Raw genomic sequence first — 24,071 nt, 5'->3', positions numbered from 1 at the left:
ACATTCGTAACATCCATATCAATGCACATTTCCCGTCCCCCAAAAAGGATGTCAACGCCGAGACCCTAACGATATACTCAAAAGCTTTACAACCCCAAGGCATTCGCCCTCGCCGTCGATGACGCACTCACATTGCTTGCATGCGCGAGCAAGAATTTGCAGCAAGTCAACGTCAACTTGCAAGCCTTAGCCCAGCTATCGTCCTGCTGAACGCCCAATTTGATGGAGACATCCGATATCTTGTCACCCTGGATCTGATAAGGGAGGCTAAGTGGATTCCCTTCCCTCCGCGTCTGTTCCTGCACGTGAACGCCCAGCTGGCGCACCAACTCGAGAAAAGCGACCATGGCCGTGTCGAACTTGCGATGAATAAAAGTAAAGCCGAGGGGAAAATCACCGCTGGAGTAAAGCTCGAGGACGGTCCGCTTGGCGGGCGGCGGTGGGGCGTTGGCGTCCACGGGTCGGCTAGGGTAGAAGGATGATGCCATGGACGTTGAAGCAGGTTCGATGCGAACGATGCGCGACGTTGAGCCCATGGGCTGCGGTTCATAGCCTTCGAAGCGGAAGTTGAGTTTCTCAGCCACGGTGACGAGTAGCAAGAGGGCGTGGCCCCATGCCGCGTTAATTTCGGGCCAATCGACGGGGACGTTGTGCATGCGCCCGAGACGGAGGCCGTTAATGGTGGCAAAGGTGCCGTCGTGGCTGATGCAGAATGTATCATTAAAAACATTACTGCGCTGGAGCTTCTCCAGCTGCCGGGAGTCATGGTCGAACTTGCTGTTGATGCTGTCCCGCTCGTTCTGGAAATCGATCAAGGTGGTGTTGAAGGCATTTCGCGCTCGCCAGAACTCTTCTTCCTTGATGTCCACCTCGCGTATTTCCGCCTCTAGCTCAAGCTTCTCCCTCTCCAGGGCCGCCTGTTCCTGCTCGAGGGCCTGGAGTTCTTCCAGCAACTCCTTTTCTGCCTGCTTCGCTTTGCGGGTGGCCTCCTCTTGTGCTCGAATCTCCTCGTCCGTTGGCTCGGAGGCTTTTAGCTCCTTAAGATAGTTGACATATGCGTCCTTCTCCCGGTTGGCAGATTCGAGCTTCTTTTGCATCTCCTCCACCAGCATGTCGGAGCACTCAATACATATTGGGTGGTCTATGTCGGATCGAGCACTAATGACCTCGAACAGTTTGAGAATGCGCTCCATTTGGTCCGACAGATGGGCATTAGCCATGTCGTCTTCTTCAGATGCTCCCACATTGTTATTATTGGTGTTGTTGTTGCTGCTATATGTATCGGAGAATAAATCTTGGGCTGATGAGCGGTTGTTCTTCTGGAGAGACAAGGCGTCGGAGGACGCAATCTGAGATTCAGTGAGCAATACAAATGACATGGCTGGATTGTCTCGTAGTGCGCCGTCCCCTCCTCCACCTCGGCCTGGTCCGGCATGCCTCTTGAACATGGGCTGATGCGATGACCGCAACGCCTTTTCATAGAGTGATCTCCTCTCGCGCTCATGGAGGGATCGGTGTGTCGTCGATGATTCGGAGATAGAGGACAGCGCTTTCTTGGGCGTTTGTTGAGAGTGGGTGGCTAGACTTTGTCAGATATGGAGGAGCCCAAAATAGCCATGACGCAGCAGGACCGCAGAATCGGTAGTGGACAATGACAGATTCCGTACCCACGAGCAGATCATATGCTGCTGGATTCAAGTCCTCTAAGGAGCTGTCCAGCTTGAGCGGGGTGCGACACTTTTGACAGTTCATGATGGGCAACGGTCGGTGATTCGTAGGAACATTCCTATAAGTGATAGTACGACGCCCAAGGTATAGTATCGTGAATGTTGAGCGAGCTATGCTTCGATGTGGTTTGGTGTTGTTGGTGTGGAACGGAGGAAGTCCTATTCCCCATATTCTAACCCGAACGTTGACGCTGGAGGGGCAGGTACCTTGATAGCTAGTCTAGGCTCTATCAGTGGCCTATCAGCTGCTGACTAACAATTTCCTGTAGGGATCCTTGCAGCCTTATGACAGCGCGTCATTGCGTATGGTCCAGTGACAGTCCACTGTTTAGAAGTTCAAGGGTGTGTGTGCAGTTGTCTCAGTCAGACCCACACCTCCAAAACCACCCCACCCCACCCGTTTCTGCGGTAGCAGGTCTGAGCCAATTTTGAGTATTTTGGCCGTGGGCCGCAGAAGAATAAACTATATATTATAAATCCAGCAAAATTATTATAAATAGATAAAAGTTATTCTTATATACAGTTTTCTATTGCAGTTCTAATGATAGTTTTAGTTTTCCTCTACGATCGATATTCGTTGAGATGCAAGGCTTTGAACTTTAAAGCTTTTACCCTCTCAAGGCTGCATTACCTCAACGGGTGGTCTGTGCTTTATAAAAGTAATATCATTAGAACTGCCTTCTCGAGGCCATCCTCTACATATATTTTTTTCATCTATACCATTTTTGATAAAGTTAAAAAGAAAAGAAATCTAAAAGTTGAAAAATGGAATACTACCCCCTCGAGGTTGCATTACTTCAACGAGTGGTCCGGGCGTTATAAAAATAATATATTTAGAAAGAGCTCGAGAAGACCACCCTTCGGGTACCTTTTCTTTAATTTTAACATTTTTCCTTAATTTATTATAAAGAGATATATAAAAAGTAAAAGCTTTAGTTTATATAGGATTTACAGCGCTTGACGGCTGAAATGCTCAAAATTGACACAGACCTCCTCTCACAAAGTTCGAGGAGACCCACATTTCATGTGGGGCGGGGGGTACGGAGGCAGAGGGGGTCTGTTCAGAGACTATGTGTGTAGATCCAGCATCGCAAACGGAAGGATCGCTGTCGCATACTATGCCTTGCAATTATAGTATTAGTCCCCACTTTGAGCAGAGCCGCCAGCTACACACACACACCGCAAATCAGTCGATACGTAATAATAGCCGAAGCTTTAATTACTTATATTACTACTATATTTAATAGTATTTACAATCTAATAACTGCTCTATATTCATATAGATACCCCGAATCGATTAAAATTAATACTAAAGGATCCTAATTAAATTACTAGTCTGTATTACATACGATTTATATCCAGTACTACCGCGCCTATATTAACTATACCCTTTAAGTGCCCTCTTCCTAGTAACGGGGATAAACCCCGACGATCGAAGCGGTTTTTATAGTCCAATGCCCGTATAATCCGTATAAACGCCGGTATAGATAATGGAAATAGAAATAATAAGAGGATTTTAACGCTAGTAGTATATATAGTAAATTTAAATTATAGAAGTACTATTAGGACCCCTAGTTAGTAGTTTTAATTAGCTAGAGTTAGACTTAATCTACGTATTGTAATTAAGAGTAATAGTAATAGTAGTAATCTATCGACTAGTACTAGTACGGGTATTAGTACGGGTATTAGTAGTACAAGGGTAAGGAAGGTAAATACTATTAGTAAGTAATATATAGTCTCTATACCCGCCGCCTTATTAAATAGATTACGGATTATACTTAGAGCTCTAGCTTCCTCTCCCTCTACTATTCTAACTACCTCGACTATTCTAATCCCCACCATCTCTCCAATTATCTCGACCGCTCTAATTATTTCGATTATTCTAACTGCCTCGTTTTTTCGAACCTACGAACCCTTCCGCTGTTATAAGCAATTGGTAAATAACGGCGGATTAACGACCGAGAGTAACATTAGATTATTTAAGTAATATATATATTCGCTAGCGAAATTATAAAGTGAAATTGTAATTAATAAACGAATTAGTACTACCCTTCTAATAGCATCCTATTAGTGGTAATCTACGTAAAAATCCTATAAATCTATTATAATACTTCGAGGTCCGCTACTGGTACCCGATTTCTTAAATATTTTATTTATATATAATAGAATATAGGTTATAAATGCCCGTTATAATATTCTCCCTATAAAGTCCAGTAAATTGCCTACCCTCGTTTTGGCCGACCGTATTACTATTAAGAAGGATACTAACGGCGAGGTTAATACTGAGGAATATAGTATATTTAGCAATAATCTCGCGCGCAAAGTATATAATACGTAGGGTAACCTTCTAGGAGCTACCTATAGCGAATATAACCTTCTCGGTATAAATTTAATTATTATTATATATTATATAGATTAGTTAGCGGGCGTATAGGAATCAAATAGAAGGTGGACTATACTCTACTAAAACTATATTATACTTAAGAAAAATAAGAATTTAACAGTACTATTTAGTTATATTAATATATCGAAAGTAGTACGCAATCTTATATAGTAACTAATAGAATAATATTTCATTGTAATTACTATTTACGTACAAATTATTAGTAAATTACTATAGCCCAATACTATTTCTATCTTTAATACGCCTACCCTAATTCGCGTTACTTTATTTATAGAACGGTTAATTAATTATAGTATTTTTTTATAGTTAAAACTTAAATCTTTCATCGAGTTTCGCTAATATTCCCGTTAGCCTTCTATACCTATTCCTTTAACTATCGCCGCGCCGGTTAATGCTTCTAGATAATTAAAAGCAACTAGTTCTAATCGTTAATTAATAATTAATATAATATTATTCGAATTAAAGAACTGCTATAATACTAAGCGCGAAGCCTAGTAGTAAGGTAGAAAGTTATTATATTTATTATATAATAATTTAATTAAAACGTAGGGTTATAAGATTGGGTGCGAGTATAAGAATTATTATAAGTGATAAGAATATTACTAGTACTATATCTTTCCTAATTAAAAGTACTATTTTCTATTAATAGTAAAGGATTTTATTAAATAGGCGGGCGCTATTACTAATAAGCGAACTATAATTAATTAACGCCTAGCTAATATAATATTATAGTAGTTTAGTTCGATTTAATAGTAATTGGTTTTTTAACCTGGTAGGCTGATAATTAAGTAGTTAAATTACTAGTAATTCTAACCATTTATACTATATACTCTCCCGGGTACGAAACGTAGTAGCGGTAGAAGAAGCTTCTTACTAATGCCTTAAGTCTTTAACTTTAACCTTTATAATAATTATTAAACTAATAGTAATACTTATAGGGTTATTAATAATAATAATAATACTAGAGTACCGTCCGCTGTACCGTTAGTACTTCTATTTACTAAGTATAAAAGTATAAGTATAGGTAAAACGAATACTAGGCTAGCGTTTGAGCCTACTTTACCTATCTTACCTACTTTATATAATATTAGTACTAGTACTTCTTATACTAATACTTCTTATACCGGTACGTTTCGTATTAATAATAGTAACCCTCAACCTTCCTCTCCTCTACCCTCTTTACTACTAAACCGATTATCTAATTCCTTTGTTACTAATTTTATAGAGTAATTTATTTTTAAATATACGCTTAAATTGGGTGAAAATAATATATTAAAGGACTTACTCTATAGTATCTAAAAATCCTTTATTACCGGGCGGTTAATTCTCTATTAAATATATAATCTCCTTATAAAGTAGTATTTCTCCTATAGAATAAACGAAGGTATATATACTGTAATTAAAAAGGTAATTAAAGATTACCTCTATTTCAAACGAAATTATATATAACGGTCGTTATCCCCACTACTAAGAATTCTAGTACTGCCGCCGCCGCCGCTACCCCAAACTATAAATTCTAATATATTCGAATCTCAACTATAGAGTAAATTGCTATTTACTAGCAATTATATATATAATTAACTACTATATTATATAAATACTAACCCGCTGGATTCGTTGTAGTAAGATTATAAAGAGTATTACGCCCCCTCCAACTTCAATAATACTAACGACCGTATATATAATAATTTTATATACAATAAGGAGTTTAATTTAGACAATAGCCTACTCGATTATAACCCTAACCTAACTACTAGCGAGCCGGATGATAATAATAATAATAATAATAATAATAATAACGAGATATAATAAATATGAAAATTAAAGAGTGGGATTATACGAGTAATAGAGGGGTATATATATGTTGGATTATTATATAAATAATTGTTATACTAATAAATTATAGCTTTTTTAGGGGATTTATACTATAATTGCGATATTTTATTATTTTTTATTTATTCGACTTATATTATTAGATTAGGTATTTAATTGTACTCTATTACTCTTATATTTAATATGCTATATTTAATATATTACTCAATATTTTATACTATTATCCCTATTATTTTTAATTCATATAATTAATCCCTATATAATACAATATAATCCTTCGGTTTACTCGCTTTATTAAGCTTATTATATAGTATATATACTTGGTGGTAGTATCCTCGTATAGTAGTAACTCCCTACCCTACTATATATACTACTCCTTCAAAAAAACTCTTAAACTCGCTCTCTTTTAACCAATTACCGCTAGCCTACTAGTATTACCGCTATATATACGCTTTTATATTATTAAAGTATACCTCGATAGGGTTAAAATCTAATAAGTATAGTAGTAAAAACTAGAGTAGTATCCCTCTATTAATATATATAACTTTAATAGAGGAATATTTATATTACAATGCGTTATTTATTACTAGTATATTATACTGGGTGGGGAAGGGATTTATTTTGGGGAGTATCTCCTCCTCTAACTACCTAATAAAACTATCCGTATTTATTACTCCCTTATAATATATTATATTAATAAGGCTATTTATAGTCAATGCTAGTAATAAATAGAACCGCTTCCCCTTTATTAAAGTATTCTCTAACTATAGAAATATACCATTTAGCGCCTACCCTATATATTACGCACCGTCTCTTTTATTTATACTAAATTTATTACAAAAAATATATATCTCTATAAAAAACTTCGAAACCTTCTTTAATTAATCTAACTATAACAGTTTATTATATTAGGAAATTTTATAAACTATCTTCTTATTACTCTACTCAGAAGATTTTAAATATCTCGATATTATACTCATCGATACGTATATATCTAATTCGTTAGTTAGAAAGTACTATATTTTATCGAAGTATAAGTCGGATTTATATTGAAGGAGTTCGAATACTTCCTATATTATCGTAAATTAAATACTATTATAAACTCTCATCTACAATCAACTATACTAACCTCTATAGCCTAAGGAACTAGTATAGTAGCATTAAAGGGAGTGCGAAATTAATTATATAGCTACTTGATAAAATTATAATTCTTTTTTAACTGCCAAACTTACCGTTTACTCAACCTAATAATATACACAATTTTATAAAGATACTCGCTAACAACCAATATTATATATATTATTTACCGCTACTATTCATTAGTATAATGAGGTATTGCTGCAATTATATACGATCTTCTCCTAGTTAAATGCTGACTAGAAATGTTAAATTTGGGTGCAAATCGAGTACAAATTGACAGAGTTATGGCTCTTGAAGTTCTGGTATATCGATTTTCATGCATGTGTGTGTAGCTGGCGGCTCTATTAAAAGTGGGGACTGACACCGTGATTGCAAGGCACAGTAGGTAGTCGCAACCTCCATCTGCGACCAAAGTAATTTACGCGACAATACTTTGTGTGCGCGTCGGAACCTCTTCTTTGCCAACCACTGTTCCTTCATTGTCCCAATACCCGATCCTCACGAAACTCTACCCCTACACCAGATGGATGTCCATCCAGTATCGAAACATCGGTAGTAGAGCTCCGAACTGCCCGAGCGCAAATCACTTCGACAGCTCGACTCGATGGAACGACCGACCAAACGATCGCGAACTGGCCCTGCGCCCTTCGACGATGAAGAGATTGTTGGCGATGAGCTCAACCACCAGCCCGAGGAGGTCAACCAGCTACGAGACCCAGGCTACCAACTCGAACAGGCCCGATCATTTGCTGCCTTCAAGTTAAAGTCAGCTTTTGAGAACATCTTCGAAAAGTATGGGAAAGACTTTGACGGCATTGGCGACGAAATCGATCTGAGGACTGGCGCAATTGTTGTCGACAACGGCCACATCAAGTCTCTGAAAACGGCGACAATTGGTGTCGAGAGCGATGATGATGACGAATCTGAATCCGAGTCGGGAAACGAGAAGGAGACGACATCACACGGACAAGAAAGCAAAAAGAATGCGACTGCATTGCAAACCGTTCCGCGACCTCTGCCTTCCATGGCGCCGCCATCACCTTTCGGCGCGTTCGGTCCGGGTTACAACTCCTTTCCAGGAGGACCTCCGCTACTGTCGAACACGATGTACCCCGTACAAACGCAATTCCAATCGCCCCCAATGCCGTTCGGTGCATTCAGTTCTGCAAGCGCTTCGATCGATCCTGCTTGGAGAGCACCTGACCTACCTCCGCCGGTTTCCTGGGGAGGGTTCTGGACTCCTGGCACCCAATCCAGGTTCAAGACAGTCGCCAAGGTGCAACAACTTGCTGCCAGGACTAATCATGATCAGGAGGCTGAGGATGATGATGACATTTTACTAGATGTTTCTACCACTGGAGCCACCAAAGCGACCGAGAACACTCCGGTGATCAACAAGAAGCTGGCGCCCTTTCGTCCTCCATCTAACGTCTCTTCCCCGGCCAATCACCAGCTAAAGACATTCGCTGCTACTTCGACACCAAAGTCAGTTGACAATTCTGATGTTGCGATGGCAGATGGAGAGAAAAAGAAGAACACCAAGAGGAAGACACCAGCAAAAAAGACGCCAGTGAAAACGAAGGCTATTAAAGAACGTATCGCTAGTCTGATGGACGAATCTGGCATACAGATCGCTGGGTCTCCTGTAGTTGACAGTCCCTCGGCTGACACTCAACCCGTTACTGACACACAGCCTGCTGTCAAGCAGACGCCAGTTGCTGAGAAGTCAGCTATCGAAGGTCAATTCTCTGTTGTGAGAAATACTGGAGCGGTGAAAAGAAGAAGGACGCCAAATACAAAGACACCAACAAGTGAAAAAGCATCTTTAAAGCAGAGCGCTGATTTATTGAGGGCGAGCCTTGTAAAATCTGATCCTGTTTCCGCGGCGAAAGAGTCTTTTGCAGAGCTTGAATTTGAGACTCGTCCTATCGTTGAGCACGAACCTAGTATTGAAAAGGGGTCTGGCCAGGTTTCTGTTGAAAAACCCAGGGTCGAGGCCCCTGTTGTCGAGGACCATGCTGTTGGCACGGGTCAAAAGACATTGAAGAGGCAGACTCCATCGAGGGTTTCAACAAGGGAACAACATTTTGGGGGGCCAAGCAGCAATCCCTCAGCGAGTGATAGCAACCGGCCCGCGCTAGCTCCTACAGTTGAGCAGCCTTCAGTCGGGACTGAACTTGTCGTTGAGATTCAATCCTCTTTGACAGTTCAAAATGGCCCCGGGCAGCCCTATGTTCAAGAGACTATTGCAAGAGAATCAGCTGTGGAGAAGACTTCTATCGACGAAGGTGCCATTGCCGAAATCGAGCCTCCTTCCGCTAAGGGCGATGGAGACCAGTCTGCAAGCATCTCAGCAACGGTCACTAAGTCAGTAAATCACGATCTTCCAGAGATACCGAGTTCTGCGGATTCCAGGACGGCGAGAAGGAAGAGGCGACTCTCGATGCGAGACCAGTCTTCTCCAGCTGAGGCCAAGCGGTCTTCAAGGAAACAAGTTGCGTCGAGATATGAGCAGTCTCTCTTTAATGGAGTAACAAACGCGAATACTACCTTGAAATACTACAGCCCCAGCCGCGGCGCACTTGTCACAAAGCCAAGCAACCAGCAACTTTGGGTCGAGATACCGGTGGATGGTAGCTTGGACCCTAAGGCCTTCCAAGTTGTTGTCGATGACGACAATCTGATACCAGAAGTCCCAGCAATGGAAATAGGACCAGAAACTACCAACACATTGACAGTAGAGGAGATGGCGAGGAATGGCGTTGCCAAACCTCAAGTTCATGGTGACCATGAAACTCAAACAGAGGCTGTCGAAGAACGAAGCCCCCCATTGAACGATCTGTCACATGAGGTCTTTACTAGGAACGTTGTTGACTCGGCATATGCCTTCTCTGACGAAGATGAGCCAGCCATACCAAAAGCGAGAGTTCGACGAACTGAACCCATTCAACCCAACCCCAAGCCCAAACCCGCGGAAAAATCTAACGTAAAAGAATTCGGGATACCCACACCAGCGTCGTCCTTTGATCGCAATAGTCAGTCCACTGAATCTCAAGCTACTTTGGAAGCGGAGCTACCGATGGAGGAACTTCCAATCATCTCAGCAATTGTCATCACACAGACTGCTCGCCAGACGCCATCAGCAGGCTCCGCACTTCTCGACAAGACCAACACCAACAGCGAAGGACCTTCACTGCCCAAGCCTGTTCAAGTTATCAAGGCTAGGCGGGGAAGGAAACCCAAAACTCCGATAGATTTGAGCGTAACCGCCTCAGAGGTGGCAACGAGTACACCTGCCGTGACAGAAAAGCCATCCGAGCCGGTTCCTATTATTACCGCTTTAGCGTCTACTCGGCCGAAGAGACAGAGTTTGAGGTTATCAAGGGGAAGGCGGGATTCGGATATCACAATTGCAGAGTCGACTACGCCGCAACATGCAACGGCTACGATGTCCCAGCACGAAGATGAGTCTCTTGTCATTCAAGAGAGTCCACAAGGCACACCCGAACCCGAGTCTGTAGATGAGCATAAGGCTGGAAGCCCAGCTAGCCTAACCTTGACTGCGACCATTCCTGCGTCTTCCAAGTTGACAGAGACCTTGGCTCCTGATCAAGAACTCTTGGAGAACAGCTTCCTTGAGGAGGCAATAGCCCGTCAACGGTTTTGGTCGCCTAAACCTGAATCGATAATACTCGGCCACGAACCATCACCACCGGAGCCACGAGCAGAGACGCTTTTGGAAGTCCTCATCCCTTCTGAACGGATGCCACCCACCTGAGCTTCGCCTCCGCCGCAGGAACAAGAACCAAACATTGAAGCCATTCAACCACAGAAGGAACCAGAACAACCAACAACCCCTGTGAAAACAAGGTCAAGACGCGGCGGACGCCCAAGCTCTGCCGCTTCCCTCCCCACAGCAACAGTCACCACAACCACCAAGGTCAAGACTAAAACAGGCTCCGCCTCGGTATCACAACCAGGCAGGAGAAAGGTCCAAACACCCTCCACCATTACACGCACTACCACCACCACCGCCCCTATGGCATCCTCAAGAACAAGGACGACCCTCACTGGCACCTTCCAAAAACAAAGCCAAGTCCAAACCCCTGGCACAACCAAATCCACCAAATCTCTTCTGGGCAACAACAACACCACCATCCTCTCTCTCATCTCCTCTGACACAGACGACGAAGACGAACTCACTCTTGATTTTGGCGGCGGCACACCATCAGGCATCTCGAAGAAGGGGGTTGTTAAACCCACTAGCAGCACCGCAACAGCAACAGCAACAACAACAAGAACGAAAAAGACAGCTGCTGCATCTACTACTACCCCTTTGGCTTCGCTCCTCCTCCGGACTCCATCTCGCAAAAAACCTCCTCCTCCTCCTCCTCCTCCTCCAGCTGCTGGTGGTGGTGGTGGTGGAATAAGAAGAAAAACAACTAGCTTGGCGAAGATTGTTTCTTCTTCTATTATTAGTGTTGGGAGGAGATCAAGATCAACTTCCTCTCCTCCAACTACTGCCCATGCCGTGACACCCACTGGTACTGGTGTTGGCTCTGAGGCTGAGGGAGAAGAAGGAGAAGAAGAGTTTGTTGGATCGGAGGTGATTCAGACGCCAGGTGGGACGCTGAGACGGTGCGGTGAGGCTGGGTTCAGGTGTGACAGGGATTTTTGTTTTGGGTGTTTGTAGAAGTTGTGCGTGTGATGTATGTGTTTCTGTGTTATGAGTTGTGAGTTTGTTGCCAAGGTGATTGAGGTTGTTGCGGAAATCGTGGGTGTAGTGTTGTTTCGGAGATGTTATGGGTGGCGGAGGGGAGTGTTATCGATACAGTGTTTCGGTCGCGGAATTAGGTTGAAGTAGACTTATGTGCTATTGTTAATGGGTACGTATGGTCGATATGGGCATTGGAGTATGGTATTTGTTTACTGGGAAAAGGAGTTACGCACTCGAGTTACCTAGCCAACTATTTATCAGCTACATCCTACAGACTTGGTCGTGAACTCTAAACGTTGAAAGGAGCTTCGAGGTGGCTTCCTCCCGCGCACACATCCTACTGCGTACAACAAAGTCCTGGTCATGGATTGATCAATTGTGCTATGTTGTTGTCGATATGTCATCTGGTCACACACCACGAAAAGGCAAACGAGGTGAATGGGCAGGGAAACCGCTTCAAAATTCTCCATCAATGATCCTATATCATGAACCATAATCTTTAACGTCAAAACCTAAAGGGAATCTTTGCTCGGAACGTACTTCCAATGTTGCTGTGTTTAACCACCAAACACGCATCACAACCAACACTCCAAACCGACTCCATCCATCCATCCATCCATTTCGAGAAAAGAGAAAAAAAAAGAGAGAGTTTCCCAAGCAATTCCTACCTACTTCTTTCCTGCTTCCTTTTACTCCATCTGGCTGCCTGAACATCCTCATCTGTGATCTTCCCTTCCCTCTCCAGCGCCCAGCCCCAACTAAACCAAGCACCTAGAAATCCTAGCCTGCGCTTGATAAACGCATGTCTTTCCGCTGAATGAAATTGGTATCCCATGTCGTGGCGAGTTGTGACCTCGGTTCGCAGGCAAAACAACGCTGGATAATCGAGTAGCTTCGACGGTAACGGATGACACGCGCAATGGTATATAAAAGTCGATCATTTCGGCTGGAACTATAAGAGCAGGCGGCCTTCTCTCCGATTTTCCCGTCTAGTTGATGGTCTCACCGGCCAGATACCGCGCACGTGTGGCCTCGTCGCGGACAGGGGCGAAGTAAGGGTGGGCCATGGCCTCCTTTGCGGTCAGACGTTCCTGGAAAAGTATCATGTCAGTGTCTAGTGTTACAGCAGTATTGAGCGAGACAAATTCGAGTGCAGAAACATACGTTATGATCGTAGCGCAGCAGTTTGTCCAAGAAATCAATAGCCTCGTTGGAAACGAAACGCTGGTTCTCAGCGTTAATGAAGCTGTGCCAGGGTTTCCTCTGGAAGCGGCCGAGAATGTCATCGTACTGAGCGTCCAGCTCGATCTCGTACTTATCAAGGTAGTCGAACAACTCGTCCGTGCCGAGGACCTTAGCAATCTTGACTAATTGATCCGAGTTGCTCTGACCATGGAAAAAAGGCTCCTTGCGGAAGATCATAGATGCGAACATGGCGCCCAAACTCCACATGTCCAAGCTGTAGTCGTATTCTTGGAAATCGACAAGCAGCTCCGGACCCTTGAAGTAGCGAGAGGCGACCCGGACATTATACTCGGTGCCGGGATGGTAGAACTCAGCGAGACCCCAGTCGATAAGGCGAAGCTGTGACAAGCAAGAGAATGTGTTAGCTCGAAGCTGATGCGCGCTTCATTCCTGAGATTTTCAAAACTTGCCTTTCTGTTCTCATGATCGATCATAACGTTATGAGGCTTCACATCGCGGTGCATGATGCCCTTGCTGTGACAGAAGTCGAGGGCCTTGAGGAGCTCGAAGATGTAGTAGCGGACGTCGAAGTCGTTGAACCTGGGGTACAGGGTGCGGAACTCGGTGTTGTTGACGTATTCGAAGATGAGCGAGGGGGTCTTGCTCTGGCTATCCCTCACAACGTCGAGCAGGGCGACGATGTTGGGGCCACCCGCCAGGTTCTGGAGAATCTTGATCTCTCTCTTGATCTTCTTCTTCTTGACGGGCTTCAACACCTTGATGACGCATTTTTGGTAGTTAACCACGTTGATGCCCTCGAACACCTCGGAATATTTTCCTCTGCCTGTACAAGTGGGTTGGCTGTTAGATTCGGCGCTTGCTTATTTTTTTTTTTTTTTTTTTTTTTTTTTCTTTTTTTTTTTTTGCAACATTGAGGAAGGGGGCGCATGGCACATACCAATCTTCCGAACGACCTCGTAGTTCTCGAGAACACCCCAGCCTATGCGCGTAAAGCAGTCAGTAAGGTATAAAAAAAATCTTGCGTGTCGATAGGGTGATTGAAGCTCACTAATGTTAACAGAGTCGTAGTCCCAGTATGCGCGGGGCATATTCTGGTTGACGTCGGCGTAGACACGAGCCATGTTTGCGGTGGTGTTGGGAAAGGCGAGCACGCTCGATTGCGCGCTGGCAGCCCAGAACGAGGTTGTTGCTAGAGAAATGGTGACGGCTCGGATTGGGACCTGCGATGGCGCGAGCCGGAGGAGAGGGACAGTTGAAGACGGATTGCAGTCGGGTGGATAGGATCAGATGGTGGGATGGAGAATGCAATGCCGTTGGCCGTCAGCGATGATGGACGTTGGATACCTGGGGCCAGACGCGGGCTGCGCAAGACGCATTCAGTTCGCAGGGAGCCTTTGCCGCTAGGCTAGGATTTTGTTAGGCTTTTGCTAGGCTTTGCTGGGGTCTACTGTGAGGGGTTCTGGTTGGTCCGTCACCGGCACGCGATCCTTGTTCGGACCCTTGTGTCCCTAAAATGGAGCCTTGTGAGGAAAGTGGGCGATGTTATGCCTGGCAAGTGCAAAGCTGCCCTGACAACCGAGGCAACCTATCGTTTTAACAGCACGGTATCTCGCCCATGCTCATATGTGTTGTGGAGCAGCGGGTCCTACGGTATGCTTATACTTACCTCTACCTCTATGCAATGTACATCATACATTGAACATATGATGGATGGGATCGAGACGGACCTACTTCTAGGGCTGGGCTAGAACATCTATTCAGCTAACTCAACGTATATCACCCCACAGCAAGAAGATCCAGGAAACGCGGAAACATTCACCGGTCACTCGTTCCGGTTGTCATGAAGGATCTCCAGCTTCTGTCTCAAGACGCACCAACCGAGAAATGTTAACGCAAACAGACGGGAAAGTATGACTGCCAACTGCCTCAACTTCAAAGGGATGAGTGGCTAGGCAGGTAAGTTCGTATTGTCTACACCTTCCCTTACAGTGAACTCTATGACAGGGTAAGTAACCGTCACCCTCATGAGCGGCTTCCAAGTCTTTCACTAAGGATTATTCTTGTCCATCGATCTTGAAATTTCAGTCTCAGAATAACGACCTGAAGAAACGAAAGGTAGATACAACACCACATTGCCAGGCCATACCTGCCCATTTCTATGGAGTTACCCGGGGATCTTCTTTCGAGCATCAAATCTATCACCATACACCACCGTAGAGTTGCAGCGCGTGTATGCTCTCCGGCAATCTGGTTCGCCTGGTTATGTAGTTGCCGTTATTGACCTTTTCAGCCAGTAAACACCCTCGCGAGCCTCGGTACCCCAACGCCCCGACAGTCACTGCTATCCATTTGTTTACACAACTTCATGCTCATCAGGAATCCTTCCAAACCTTCCGACCGAGTTTGATACGGGCATCCGAAGGCAAGGAAGGGGCATCCCGAATCCTCACCCGGGCGATGCCTATTCGATGTCCACTTGGCAAGCACAGCAAGACACAGCCCTACACCATGCCTACACGAAGGACCATCACGAAGGTGACAGAGAGCCACGGAGCTAAATGCAACATGGCGCAATCATACATATAAAGGTGGTACCCCTTGGGGAGGTTAGAAGGACTTCAAGCGATCTGCCATCTCAACATCCTCCCCCGCAAGGACGACTTTCGTTTCGTTTGATTAAATTCGTTAAGTCTGTCGACCTGAATATCTCCAAACCCTTCCTTGACGACACTGTCTGACAGTATCCGCCGCTCCTGGAGTGAATTGCCTTGGTCGCAGCCTCCACGTTCAACCCTTATTTCGGAGGCCCTACCGGCATAGCACCGCATTTTTTATGTTTGGTGTGAAAAGACGTTGATTAATGCCTCGATCTTCAACTAGAGATCCAAGAACTGGAATTGTCTCGCTCCTTGCGTTGCCCAACAACCCAGCCATGTGATATCATTTCGTTCCCTCTGCACCTTTTAAGCCCTTCTATTCGAAAACATACCGCTGTGAGAAGCTGGATAGGTAGCTAATCCATGTGAAGTTCGACCCTTTTAATGATGGTGGAAATATAGTAACGCCCATATATTCGCATTCTCACACCGGATACGATTTTGATAACCTCGCATCTACCACTGCGTCATAGGTACACCTGATACTTCTGGTCACTAGAAATATCCTAATGTTTGGTCTCAGGACAATTACAGTGGCAGTGAGTGGTAACTGGGTGAGATCACGCAAACCGACATGTCGGGATCTCAGAGAGCCATCCGTCCGTCTTCCAGAAAGCGTATCATGCCATGATTAACAAAGGGATTGATCCGGGGTTGGATGACGATGCGCATCAGCTTTATATGAAGGCTATGGGGCAAGGTTTCGAGGGTGGGGGTGTATGTGGTCGAGAAACCGGGACCGGATGAGGCGGAGATGGCTTTTGGAAATCAGAGCACGAGTGGCTTGATGAGGTGGATGATTTCGCAGACGATGGAGGCTATTGAGCTTCTTTGAGGTTTGAAGCCTGAGTTGAGTGTTGGTGGTGGGTGGTGGGTATGGTTTGATGGAAGGATGAAATGACAAATTGTGGCAGAGATTAACTCATGTAGTCTTTTAGTAGCGGTCTTTGATATATTAGTGAGTATGGATAACTAACAATCGATGTTGATCATGGTAACGAACTATCACATACTAGGTGTAAACAGGGGAACTTGATCAGTTGCCTTGAGCATAACAATACCTTCCTTTTTTAAGTCCGATATGCCCTTTGACTCTGGGGGTAGCCTCGAGAGGACTATATTGAACGTGATGTCAGAAAAATGACACCCCAGAACTAAACTGAAAGTCGGGAAATTAGTATATAAGGTAGGTCTAGAAGATTCGAGTTGGCGAGTTAAACCTCGTTCCAACCTACTCACGGAGCAACTCGTTCCAGTCCTTCCTCTCCAAACCTACGACAACTGACTCTTCCACCTAGGTATTCACCTCTACTCGTGAACCTCAAAACCCCCCAAGAAAGCCCCGTTATACACGATGAAACTTTTCAACCGACAAGTATTCACATACGCATCCTGCCTTCTGTCGTGATCAGATACTTAGTTGGGCAGTCCGAGTTGGCATTATCCACTTGGAATGTCATGAAAAAAAAGGGGAAAGTAAACAAAGCCCAGGTTTAACCCATCGTCCGCCAAGTCACTCCTACTTGGACACTTAGTAATACGCCTCGTTGTGGTATCCGCCTCGTTTCTGAAGCACCATTCTTTCGCTGTCGCATAGATACTAAAAGAAACGGAGGACCTGTAAGCCGAGGGACATCAACAGCAAGTCAGCGATGACAAGAAGCACTGCAAATTGACGCCAGAGTGCAGTTAACTGCAACCAACAGATAAGCCAGTTGAAGAGGAAATATGTGCCTCAACGTAAGCCCTCGATACACTCATCGCATCAGATCGAGGCAAGAGCAGCGCATACCTCAGCCGGAAAGCTACGGCTCATTCACAATGAAGCAGTAGGGTACAAGGGGGAATCTCAAATTGGTTATCATCATAGCTCGTAACTTCGATAGCTTCGCATTGCCAGTATCGTAGCCTCATTCTCACTCTTCCTTCCTCCCTCAAGTGTGAAATATCTCCAAATGACTTGACTCTCTTGGTCAATCATCGTCGTCATTGTAAGTTCCCAAATCCTCCCTATCCAGCGGGCGCTAGTTCCACGATACGTATGCCTACTTCCCCTAGAATGGCCAACGACGCTCACGCTCTCCGCTCTCGTACTCCCTCCTTCTCTCCTCGAACGCGTCCTTAGCCCGCTGGGCAATCCTATCCAGGAGACTGGGGCTCGAGGGACGCTCCGGATCGGGGTACGCCAGATCCTCGTCCTCGTGGCGACGGGAGTATCCGCCTCCGCCACCATACTCCTCCTCGTCATCGCGACGGTACCTGCGCTCCTCGCGGTACTCGTCATCATCGCGGCGGTATCGGCGGTCCTCATAGCCATTGTCGTCCTGTTCATAGCGACTATACTCCTGGCGCTGGCTACCGTCATCGTACCGCGTCTCGGTGTACTCGGCTTGGCCGTAGCGGTTGCCATCGTAACCGTACTCGGTCGTGGTCTCCGAGTATCCGCCATCGGGCGTGTAGCCGCTGGAACGATAAGCGCTGGTCGCCTCGTTATTGAAACCACCGCCTAGGATGCCGCCGGCGACCGCGCCGAGGAGATTGCCCTGGTTGTTGTTGGCCTGGCCGCTAAGGAACTCCGAGAAGCCCTGCTTGACGCCGCCCATAATCTGGTTGGCGGCGGCGGCGGCGATCCGATCCTCCATGGTCTCAGGCGCCTCGTTCTTGAAGTTCTTGTGCATGCCCAGGGGCTTGCCGCAGCCGTGACCGCAGTCCTGGACGCCTTCCTTATGATTCTCGCCGTTCAGCACGCCATCGCGGCTGAGCTTCTGGCGGTACTCCTCACGAGCGTCCTCGCCCAGGTCATTCCACCACTCCTCGACGGAGGAGAACATCATCTGGCGACCTTCCCGGGCACCATCCTCGCCCATGTCACGCTGGGCGGGGTGATGAAGAACGCCGTATATGATTCTGTTCAGAAGTTGGTCAACATCAACGCTATCGTCGTCCCAGGCGTCCATCAGCTGAGGCACAACCCAGCTGACTACCTTGGAGGCGGTGCGACCGGCAACTTCGTTGAGGATCTAAACCAAGTCAGTCAGATATCGAGCCACGGGTCAGCTCAGCGAACTCACGTTGGAGAAATGGTCCTTGGCCAACATGGAGTGGGTAGGGTCCGTGCAGCTGTCATCATCGAAAACAACGAGTTGCTCGTTCTTGCTGCTGTTGATAATCTCGGTGGAGCCAGTGGCAAGCTCATTCTTGACCTGGTCAATAAGAGGAATGATAACCGGAGCAATGATCTGGAAAACGAAAAGAGAAAGCTGCTCCTCAAGCTGCTCAATGATCTTGGGGAGGACGGGGATCTTCTCAATAGCCTTCGAGATGGTCTGGAGGAGATCGTCGTGGAACTCGATGACAGGCATAACCTGGCGGTAGACCTGCTGGACATAAACAGTGAACTCCTCAGGCTCTCTGGGGGACACGCTCATGTTCTCAAGCTGCGAGTTGGCGGCATTTTCCTGGATTTCGTCAATCTTGTTCTTCTTGTCGCCGCCGATCAAGCCATCGGGGATCATGTCCAACAGGTCACGAAGAAGGCTGGTATCGCCGTTGCGGCCGGCCTTCAGGGTTCCCTCAAGATCTTCGATTTCGCTCTGGGTCACCTTGTCGGACAGTTCACCGGTCACGGAGTGCAAAAAGTCAACACCACCGAAAGTACCAGTGACAACAGGATAAACAGAGTGGCGAGCGCCCGGGATGCGCAGCTTAGTGTCGCGGCCGACGTGAGGAAACACATCGCGCTCGCCCATCTCAATCAGAGCGAGCTCGGTGTAGTTACTGTGAGCGAGGTAATCTGCGAGGTATTAGCCAATAGGCACAATCGTCATCAAAGGGTGCCGTAATTGTCTTCCTACCCTCCAAGCAATGCAATCCAGTGCCCATAAGGCGCAAGGCTTCATAGAGCTCGGTCTTGTCATTGGTCTCCTTGTATGAGCGAGCCAGGCGAATGCACTTTGAGAAGAGCTTGCGAACATGCTCAGCGGAGGACATGATGCCAATGTTCTCATTGGCAATGTAGTTCTTCATGCCGGTCTCGGGGTCAATGGCCAGCTCAGTTCCCTCGTCGACGGGGCCGCGAAGGCGGGGATCGTAGTCGCGAGCATCCACGTTGTCGGCATAGTTCTTGGGGTTGTCGATATGATCCTCGGGGCGATAGCAGCCCAGGCGGTCGGCGGTGACTTCGAACTCGCGGCTACCATAACCGAAGGTCAAGAAACCGAGAACGCAGAGAAGCAGTCGGATGGCTTCGGCGGAAACAGCCTTGACGGTGCCGACATCGATGGCCTGGGAATAGTCGCGGAGCCAGTTGCCAAAGTAGACGCGAGAAACGGAGAGCTTGTCGAAAGTCTTGCCGCCCATGGCGCGGGCCATGACGATTTTGAGGAGGGCATCTTCAATATCACCGTGGCGCCCTGTTTCCTTGATTAGCACCACCACTAACAACAGCACAAGCATATAGGTGGATTGAAACATACAGTTTTGGCCCTCGATCTTGGAGATACCAGCAATGTTACCGGCGCCAAAGGCCAAGGCGGGGCTGGCGAACAGGTAGATAACGAGGAACCCGAGAACGAATGGATAAGGTTTGAAGGTCGCCATCTTGGCTTCGTATGGTCGATAAGTGCTTTTACTGACTATACGGTGATTTTTTTGGGTTTTCAATCGAAAAGAAGGGAAAGGGGAAAAAGTCCAGGTACGTTTCAGGCGGTCGAGTCGCGCTGGGTCAGGTCTGTCGGCGTCGTCATCCTGTTAGCTGAAGTTAGGTACCGACCTAGCAAGTGAATGGGACGGAGTGGACACCGCGAAAGCTCCCCTCTCCCTAGCTCGACCCTTAATTCGCCCTCGCCCGCGCCGTCCTGGGAAGCGTACCATCTACTTGTAGGTAGTACACTACGTGAAAGATGATGGGATTTGCATTTTACATACCAAATGTGTATCTGTCGTCTGTGCTGGACAGGTTCTGAGGTAACCCCGCCGGTGGGTTTCAGATGAAGAAGAGGACGGAGGTGAATACTTTTCATAAAGATGGATTCTGTTTGCCTTTAACAGAAAATCGAAAGCCGGAGGCAACCAGAAAAGTTCTATCAAATGCAGTGCTCCAAGGTCAAGGAGCTGAAACCGCATGATGCTGATTCTTGCTAATACTGGACGGGGGTTCGTCGGCACATGTAAGGAGAGTCAGCCAACTACCTTTCATGCCGTACCAACCTCCAACCCATTTCCATCAAAGTGGCTAGCTAGCCCGGCACGGTTGTGAGACGGACGAGAACGAGAACCGTAGAACTGGAAGCTGATGGCGTTCCCGCTAGGTAGGTGTGTACATCAAATCATGCCATATTCCCGTCCTCAACTTCATTGTCCCCGAACGGCAACCGACAAACGCCGTGACAGCGCTTGTAGAACAACATCACGTCCACCGTCAGAAGCGCTCTTCTGGTTTCTCATTGACTTCTGTCGGCCGTTTCATCGTTCCCGACCGTCAACCAGCAATCCCAGGGTTGGGACAAGCGCTGCGCCCCCAGTTTGTTTCCGAGCAAACAAGCTTCCACCACAGCGGGGCACAGAGAGGGGCCCTTTTCGGGGTCGGTGCTGGGGCATGAGCGGAGAGGGGTTCACACGATGCGCAGACCATGGAGGGGTTTCCGCTGCATCAATCCAGTTCTCCGCTGTGAGTGGCTCAACGCCGGAGTGGAAGGAACACCCTCGTGCACCTGCCACCACCGTGGCACCCATCCCAAACTCCCGTTCTAGCGCCGTCCAGTCAACATCGTGAACCCCCGTTCCAACCAAGTCCTTCACCGTAGCCAACCATTCGTTCGATGGGCTGCAGTCACTTCTCCCAACCGGCAACCGCCAAACCGACCAACTGACAACCCGAGCTGCTACCGCTGGTAATTCACTCGAAGCGATTGTAATGGGTTTTGCGCGGCGCCTGCCGGGACTTCAAAGTCCTGAGGAGCGGGCCCCTTGTCACCTGTACAGTTGACGTTCAACGCAATGTTGACATTCCAAAGTGCGGAGAACCGAGGCTGGCAGCTGTCTGTCCATGCACGAGGATGCGAGTGGTACATGACCTTGGTGATCGGTCATCTCATTTCTATCTACAATGTTTCATCTGAGGATTGAGGTTGTGATTGAGCTTCTTCTGTAAGTTTAGTGTCTTTTGATTGTACTCAAGAAAAAGATGCTATCAAGCCATCCAAGCTGAGCAATTCTGGAGCTTGGACATGCTGATATCATCGTGGGTCGTGGCGGAAAGCCAAAGACTCGGTCGGGTAGTGCTATGAGGCAGTCCGTTTGTCGCATCATGGCGAGACCGCCCAAATATCTTTGCAGAGACTTTGGGATTCATAGCTAACCGGAACTCAAGCTTCCGTTGCAGACGGAAGAGACAACACAAACCAACGTCAGCCACTGAGTGCTCTTGGAGTTCATAGCCCTCTCGCTGATAGACGTTTCAGACATCATCTTCCAGGACCGCTGAATGAGACCGCGTCTTCCAGCGTCAAGGTAGAAAGGCGAGTGCCTGACCACTGCTAAGTTTGACTTACGGCTCCATTCGCTGGTTGGTGTTCCGCAACAACCTGGCGCCTTCAGCGGGTAAGCCTTTATGATGCCGGGCCGTGGATCACCTAGTCTAGGTTCTTGATTGAGTTGCCAGTTACCCGCTGCTTAGGACCGCCTACCAGGTAGAAGGTTTGTGTCGCTGTACATACCTCTAACGAGATATGGACATCAGCGAATGTATCCGATGAGCTTATAGCAGACGCTCATCCTGAAGATCCATAAAAGTTTCGGTGCCTCATTCTGCCCACATAGGCATTCTATGACAGAACCACCTTGCGAAACACAACACTGAAGATTCAGTTTTAAGGCTGAGACACATTGTTTGGGAAGAATCTGCTAACCTGCTAGAGTTCGACCGTTAATCCTGTGACGATGGAAAGAGGAAGAGAACTGGGAGTCCTCAATATTGCTACGGGATCCCACAATACGACCTTGTTTACAAGTGAACTTGGGAAGGCTGCTGGAGCCGTCAAAAGTGCTTAAGCATTCTACGGGCGTCGTCTTACGCCCTCGCGATATTTGGACGTGGGTGGGATGTGTGCTTGAGTCAAGGCAATGATTTCCATGGTTGTTCTACATGCAGTGTTGTTAGACCTAGCTAGGAGGAAGATTCGGAGTTCTGTGCATTATGAATACGCTGTTAACTGCAATAACAGGGCTCCTATGCCGCAATCATCGTGAACGGTGGTAGTGGTCATTCTCTTCTAGTGGCCTTACCAAAGTCCTGAACATTGCAACTGGATGGGATGTTGGGGCGAACTGAGGTCCTGGGGAGCAGGTGCAGTGATGGCGGGTGTGGGTGAGACCCGACGGGAGGTGGACACAGCCGGCTGGCTTCAAGTCGTCGTCAATCACTCCCAAGAATCACTGGGAGTGAGATCACTGCAGTGAGGAGGTGTTCCCTAGCGCCAATGCCAATGATACCTCGGGGTTATTGACGGGACTCCACAGCAAACCGGATGCCAGTGAAAATTCAAGCAATGCCCCTCTTCTCGCGCACCCTTGCTACTTTGGGATGTGGAGGCGTGGTAACAACACACTGTCGTGTCTCAAGGCGCTGAAGAGAAAGCGCGCTATGGGATTGGACGGCAAATGCATGCTCGCGTGCAACAACGAAGGCCTGCTGCCAAAAACACTGAGCCACAGACGCGTCGTCAGAGGTTTCAGCATCCAGAGCAGTCCAGTACCGCTGCAACACAGTGGTGTCTTTCAGATGCCAACAGCCCCGAGGACATGTTAACTTTCTTCAGACTTGTTAACATCATCATTTTGGCTGTTACAAAGACAGAATGACACTCACGCTGTACATCATGTTCTGATTTTCAGTAGAGGTAAGATCAGTAATTACCTGGGCTTTCATGATAAGAGAGAACTGAACCCCAAGGTAAAAGTGACAATGATCTGTGTACCTCTATGGCAGTGGGTGAAGAAGGTGGAGGCCACCTTGGAAGGTACATCTGTTAGTTCGAGTACATCAGAGACGGACACAGACTCTGTGAAGGAGAAGACCACCTCACAGATCTTGAGAGCATCAGCCTGAGAGAAAAGAGTTCAAGATGGGAGTTGTATGCCAATGTGGTAGTAACCCAGAGCCTTGTCCTCCTGGTTGCACCAGGCCTCTCTGTACGATGGTATCTCGTAGGTACCTCACAAGGACCGGATGTATTTGGCATTGGCTGTAGGTGTAGGTAGGCAGGTACCTATTGCGCGAGAACGGAGTAAAAGAGGGCTGGGCGAGTTTTGGTAGATGGAAACCTAATGCTTGCCCCGGAAACGCAAGTCCAATGATGGGGGTCTTCTGATTTCAATGCGTCTTCGCT

At 46.9% G+C, this 24,071-nt stretch overlaps 4 protein-coding genes across 4 annotated transcripts; 1 reads left to right on the top strand and 3 right to left on the bottom strand.

Moving 5' to 3' along the window:
- Positions 1-86: 86 nt before the first annotated feature.
- On the bottom strand, positions 87-1,752 carry NEUTE1DRAFT_91283 (uncharacterized protein; the record flags this gene model as incomplete). The annotated part of the gene is made up of 2 exons (XM_009858032.1): positions 87-1,579; positions 1,668-1,752. 2 exons carry the CDS (start codon positions 1,750-1,752, stop codon positions 87-89), a joined length of 1,578 nt encoding a protein of 525 aa, XP_009856334.1.
- A 5,956-nt stretch (positions 1,753-7,708) lies between these two features.
- On the top strand, positions 7,709-11,842 carry NEUTE1DRAFT_133294 (uncharacterized protein; the record flags this gene model as incomplete). The annotated part of the gene is made up of 2 exons (XM_009858031.1): positions 7,709-10,846; positions 10,937-11,842. The coding sequence occupies 2 exons, from the start codon at positions 7,709-7,711 to the stop codon at positions 11,795-11,797; spliced, it is 3,999 nt and encodes a 1,332-aa protein (XP_009856333.1).
- A 422-nt stretch (positions 11,843-12,264) lies between these two features.
- On the bottom strand, positions 12,265-14,319 carry NEUTE1DRAFT_118888 (casein kinase II alpha subunit; the record flags this gene model as incomplete). The annotated part of the gene is made up of 5 exons (XM_009858030.1): positions 12,265-12,912; positions 12,986-13,405; positions 13,477-13,850; positions 13,965-14,006; positions 14,076-14,319. 5 exons carry the CDS (start codon positions 14,146-14,148, stop codon positions 12,811-12,813), a joined length of 1,011 nt encoding a protein of 336 aa, XP_009856332.1.
- A 3,200-nt stretch (positions 14,320-17,519) lies between these two features.
- NEUTE1DRAFT_126155 (uncharacterized protein) lies at positions 17,520-20,709 on the bottom strand (the record flags this gene model as incomplete). Its single annotated transcript, XM_009858029.1, has 5 exons — positions 17,520-18,704; positions 18,756-19,477; positions 19,539-20,096; positions 20,160-20,430; positions 20,611-20,709. 4 exons carry the CDS (start codon positions 20,281-20,283, stop codon positions 17,739-17,741), a joined length of 2,370 nt encoding a protein of 789 aa, XP_009856331.1.
- Positions 20,710-24,071: the final 3,362 nt, after the last annotated feature.

Source organism: Neurospora tetrasperma (genome assembly GCF_000213175.1).
Source record: "Neurospora tetrasperma FGSC 2508 unplaced genomic scaffold NEUTE1scaffold_81, whole genome shotgun sequence".
Lineage (NCBI taxonomy): Eukaryota > Fungi > Ascomycota > Sordariomycetes > Sordariales > Sordariaceae > Neurospora > Neurospora tetrasperma.
Note: the sequence above shows the minus strand (reverse complement) of the source record. Positions and strands in the feature narration are given on the sequence as shown.